This window comes from Montipora capricornis, chromosome 6, assembly GCF_036669925.1.
Source record: "Montipora capricornis isolate CH-2021 chromosome 6, ASM3666992v2, whole genome shotgun sequence".
NCBI classification, from domain to species: Eukaryota; Metazoa; Cnidaria; class Anthozoa; order Scleractinia; family Acroporidae; genus Montipora; species Montipora capricornis.
The window spans coordinates 17920914-17925913 of record NC_090888.1 but is presented as its reverse complement, the minus strand read 5'-3'; the positions used below and the strand labels follow the sequence as shown (position 1 = coordinate 17925913).

The 5000-nt window shown below is 40.1% G+C and overlaps 1 protein-coding gene and 1 pseudogene across 2 annotated transcripts in view; one reads left to right on the top strand and one right to left on the bottom strand.

The window, feature by feature from the left end:
- Positions 1-1574: 1574 nt before the first annotated feature.
- Positions 1575-5000, bottom strand: part of LOC138051682 (uncharacterized) — a 7884-nt gene continuing 4458 nt past the window's right edge. For both annotated transcript variants that reach the window (XM_068897944.1, XM_068897945.1), the window contains exons 3-4: positions 2546-2887; positions 1575-2009 (exon numbers count right to left, since the gene is read on the bottom strand). In XM_068897944.1, the coding sequence (XP_068754045.1) occupies positions 1621-2009; positions 2546-2887 (731 nt within the window). In that variant the 3' untranslated portion in view covers positions 1575-1620. The remainder of the gene's footprint in view (positions 2010-2545; positions 2888-5000) is intronic.
- LOC138051681 (ATP-binding cassette sub-family C member 4-like) overlaps positions 4153-5000 on the top strand; it is a 34674-nt pseudogene continuing 33826 nt past the window's right edge.

The following is a 5000-nucleotide window of genomic DNA, read 5'->3' as shown; positions in this document are numbered from 1 at the left end:
ACTTTTGCGATTTTGCCCTGTCTCTAGAAAATATGTTGAAAACCATGTAAAGTTGTCCGTACAAGGCCAAAATGCGATTCCTGCCTGAGAGAAGCGATCCATTGCTGATTTTCAAGACATTCACAGCTTTCGCGATGCGGAGCCGTACGCAGCTAAAAGCGGATTCTTAACTCCTTGTAGGGGATTCGTTGCAGATCGCAAGAAAGTGGTCCGTGCAACGAGAAAAGGCAATTTGCGGCTTATTTCAGGATCTTCTGCACAGACATGTACAGTTTGAAAAATCATGTTTCTGCTATATTTGCACAGTTCGTGTTGAAAAGAAAACAGTGCTACGTGCAAGCACACAAGGCAATTGCAGGATCATTTTAACGACTCCCACAACTTTGTCGATTTTGCCCTGTTTGTAGAGAATAAGTTTAAAACCATGTAAAGTTGTCCGTACAAGGCCAAAATGCTACTCCTGCCTGAGAGAAGCGATCCATTGCTGAAATGACAAATTGTCGTATAAACTGATTTAAATTATATTCATACCTTTAAATGTTGTATTTTTCCTCAGATTCTTGGATTTTCCATGAAAAAATAAAATAAATTAAGAACAGCAACACAGACACTGCTTGTTTCTGTCAATCTGTCCACGGTAAAAAGCATTGCCAAATTTTAACTTGTGAAAAGACTTATGCACTTCGGTACCACGGCTGGCGAGAAAATTTGCTGTAAACAATAGGCCAAGTGCTAAACAAAACAGGTAACTGATGAGTTACGTTGATTGTTTAAAACGTTAATTAACTTGTGTTCTTCTGGCTCTTGTCAAAATGTACTCCTTAGTTCCCGTTTTCTCTACTTACTAACGTTCTGCTTCGGTGTCTGATAATTGATAGCAGCGCTCAAGTCAAAACAACCCTCCAAGTAAAAAAGCTAACTAGGGTGGCAGGGATTCACTAACGTTCGCTGATCAGTTGTCATTAGATATCGGTGCTACTTTTAAAGCATACTTAATGTTTGTACAGCCCTGGTTATATTACTTTCAAAGTTTAAAATGCGAATCTACTATAAACTACGTCCTCCTTTACAGGTTAAATTTAAGAAAAAGAAACAAATATATATATATATATATATGTTATAAAAACTTTGTTTTAGTCTGCTTAAATCGCGATAAAACGTCGTGATTTTCTTTTGAAGACAAACGTAAACTAGGTCAGTCAGCGTTGTTACGGTATAGTTTGGTTTCTTGGCTGATCATGAGTTTTACATCTACAGTGCATGATTACATTCATCGCCTTTCAACCTTGAATTTATTTTTTTATGCAAGATGGCAAGGACATTTATACATGAATGGGCGTAATATTGGTGCTATTTGCTTTTCTGACCATGGATGCGCTTGTACATGTAAGTCGGTCGCTTAGACAGATCTAAAGCTGCAGTAAGTCCCAAAATGTCTAACTCAATTGAAACAATTTTGACACAAACTAAAAGATTTGGATAATTCTATTACTCTGAATGCCATAAACGTTCACAACTAGTAAGGTGTGCTTGCATGCTAATCTACAGCGACAGAAAAGTAAGTAAGCAAGATCTGAAGCCAGAAGTGCTTTATTTCACTTGAACTTAAACATACTGGATTCAAATACTTTTCACGTTCAGTTCTTGACTTGCAGTGCACGGAATAAGACGAATCTGGAGCGAGTCTTGAAGTCGCTTGTCTGCATCATCAAACAAAACGTCGTACACAGCTTTCTGATAGCAGTTGTTGCTGTCAGAAATCATCTTACGAGTGACCACACCAGGGTAATACCTGGTTCTTCCAGGCCAGAAACCAATTACACGCTGACCAGCTTGGACCTCACTGTAACATGCAGGGTGATCAAGTATTACTGCTGTTGAGTCAATCTTGGGTAAGGTGATGGTGTCTCCATCGTCATAATTGATGAATACGGTCGTGGAGGTGGAACTTGTAACGAACCCGCGATAGTATAGACCGTTTGTCCAGCGGGCAAACACTCTGGCGCCCACTGGAAGTGAAAAAATGGGATATTACCAGGAGCCCATCCTGGAGCGTGCAACTTCCATACAGCGTCTGTGAAACGGCGTTTTCACAAGTAGGTTTATTTTTAGACTAGCCCTTCCCGCGAATAAGGTCAAAAAACAAAGTCAGTTACGGTTCGGTGACCCTATGACGTCAGCTTAATTTCTTGTTATTGGTCATCGGGCTCCTGTGGGAGTCTCATTAGCGGGAAATTCAATCTAAAAATAACCTTACTTGTGAAAACGCCGTTGCACAAGTATAGTTAAGTTGCACGCTCCGGGTGATGGGCTCCTGATATTACTTGATGCTGGTCGTTGCACACAGCAAGTGTGTACGTTTAACTGGAACTCAAAAAAGGCAAATTTGGGGAAAAATATTTCGTAAACGAAATGAAACATTTATCGCAGAATTTGCTTTGGACTAGTTTAAAATGCTAAATTGGATATTTTTGGATAAAGTGTTAGCAGATGCCCTTGCGTGATCGTATATATTGTATGGTTTCTGTGAATCATCTGTACTGACCTTCATGAGTTGACCAGTGATCAGGAAAAATCCTTAGCTGACTGACAATGTAAAAGTCCTCGTCGTTGTCATCAAAAGTGACTTTGACACGGTTACCAGAATCCTTATCAGACACGTAACCAATGAAATACTTGTTGCCTCCTTTCCATGTTGCTACCACGTGGTGTCCAATGGCTACGTCATGAGGCACCTTATCGGGAATTACCGCTGAGACATCCGAGATTCTGTGAATGATGGAGTCATTGTCGTCAAACAAAACGTTCACCTGGCCATTTCCAAGTGATAACACTTTACCAGGGTAATACAGGTTGTTAGTCCAACGGGCAATTATCCGATCATCAACTGTAAAGTAAAGAAAGAGACCAACTATAGCACAGTTATAGCAAGTTAAAACGTCACTTTATAAGGAGTAGCTGACGAACCTGGAATAGTACCTCGCTTTCACCCAGCAAAAATTTAGCTCGAAGAAATTAAGACAGAAAGCTTAAGCCATTTGGATAAATATTTAGTACCCACAGTTTTTACGCTTTTATGAAACCTTAGATATGTTGGATGAACCCGAGCAGTGAGGTCGATTTGTTCTAAGTTCGCGCAACCAATTTCTCATATACTTCCTCCAAAGGAAATAACAAAGTCGCCAGCCAAAGAAGCGTCCTGGTTTTACATATATTCAACTCTATAAGACGGACGCGTGGTTCTGGTCCCTCCCGATTTTCCGTCCTTTTACTGGAACTGAATTCCCTACAGGATGGAGACCTCTCTAAGACGAACAACGGACACTTTGAAACCGCCAGAAAACACTTGAGAACTGCTTTTCCGCGTGAAAAATACTTCATTCAGTGCGGAAGTGTATATACTCAATGTTACAACAAATTACATTTTGAGGAGCCAAAATGCTTTTCCTAAGACAAAAACATGACAAAAATGTGTGCGCTGTCCAATTTTCATTTAGTTAATCATCTTCTCCCTTTAAAAGAAAACAGCTGCATACATCGAGCAAATGCCTAAAATAATAATAATAAATCAAAGGTATCCTGTGGTAAGCTCGTAGAGTGAGCAAGATATTGCGTTTCAGGGAGCTCATTGATATAGTGGTTTATCAAGCCTTTAGAGCGTTTGTGGTAGTTGTTGTATCTCGACTGTTGTTCATCAATTAATGCACTTTGTGGAATAGGAGTTTTGAAACCACTCGAGTAGCACAGTAGTTTATTCAAGAAACATTGTATTGCAAGTAACTTGCAGCCGGAGTTTATTAAAACTCATCCCTGCCAGTTTTCGCGGGAAAACTGAAAATTAAAAACCTAGCCTTCCTCAAAAATAGCTTATTTTCACTAGAAATTCAGCTCGGAATAAAATTGACATTCGTTTGAATCGTCGAATAAATGTATTTTTTTTTCGGAAATTTTTTTTCTTCAGGGTCAACAAAATCCTCGGATTACAAAGTCACGCCGAACCCACGCTGTGCAAAAACTCTTCGGCGTTAATAGCTACCACACATCGGCAAAATAAAAATCTGTTTCTTAACAATCCAGCTTCATCAGTTAAAATTTCAGCGAAATCGAACAAACCCAGTATTGATTAGACTTTTATTTGTGAGCCCTCTTGACCTTGTTGACACAACTGAGAAAAGACACAACGGTCGCTCATCGCAACCGAAAAACACAAGCATAACACAAGCGGACGTTTCAGTAAAAAAAAGCTAGAATTGTTGCCAGAGAGCTGAAAATTGAATGGGAACATCTTTTTCGAACTTTTCGTAAGCGATTTAGACGAAAAAATGACCTCGACGGACTACAAAAGAGAACGAAACAGAAAACAGATCGACACGGTGCGAAAAGCTGATAATTTATTCTACTTTTCTGCTTTCTCACGGCGTGCACAGTATCACGTACAAGTTAAGAAAAGCGTTCTTCTCAATAATAAGAGCCCTGAAAGCCAGCAACTGGTCCCAAATTACTTTTTTTTATTCTTACAAATATCCTGACTTCCATCTTCGAAAGATTTGGCCCCAATTTTTGAGCAAATAAACATTTCTCCGACTGCGAGTTTCTGGGAAGGATTGCGTTACAGGTCGGATCTGACCCGTAGATTGCAGACAATTAACGAATGCACGAATGCGGCTGCCGAACTAGAGACGATCAGAAATCGACTACTAATTTTTGCCCCCGCGGGGTTTTGGCCCAGAGGCCAAAACCCGAGGAGGCATTATAGTCTCCCCCGCGTGTACATATAAAGAATGTGTGACATATTGGTACAGTGTACAGTATGCGAATCCCGATTTGAAGAAACTAGGCGCGCACGGTCGTCCCCGTTAATTTTTCAGTCCGCTTGCAAAGCAATGCTAAATGGGTAATTCTTCCAACCACGAACACGAGGAGATCGTCTATTTGCTGCACGAGGAAGATATTTGCCAAAATATATTTAGGGTGAGTATCTGTCATCACAGTGATTTCTT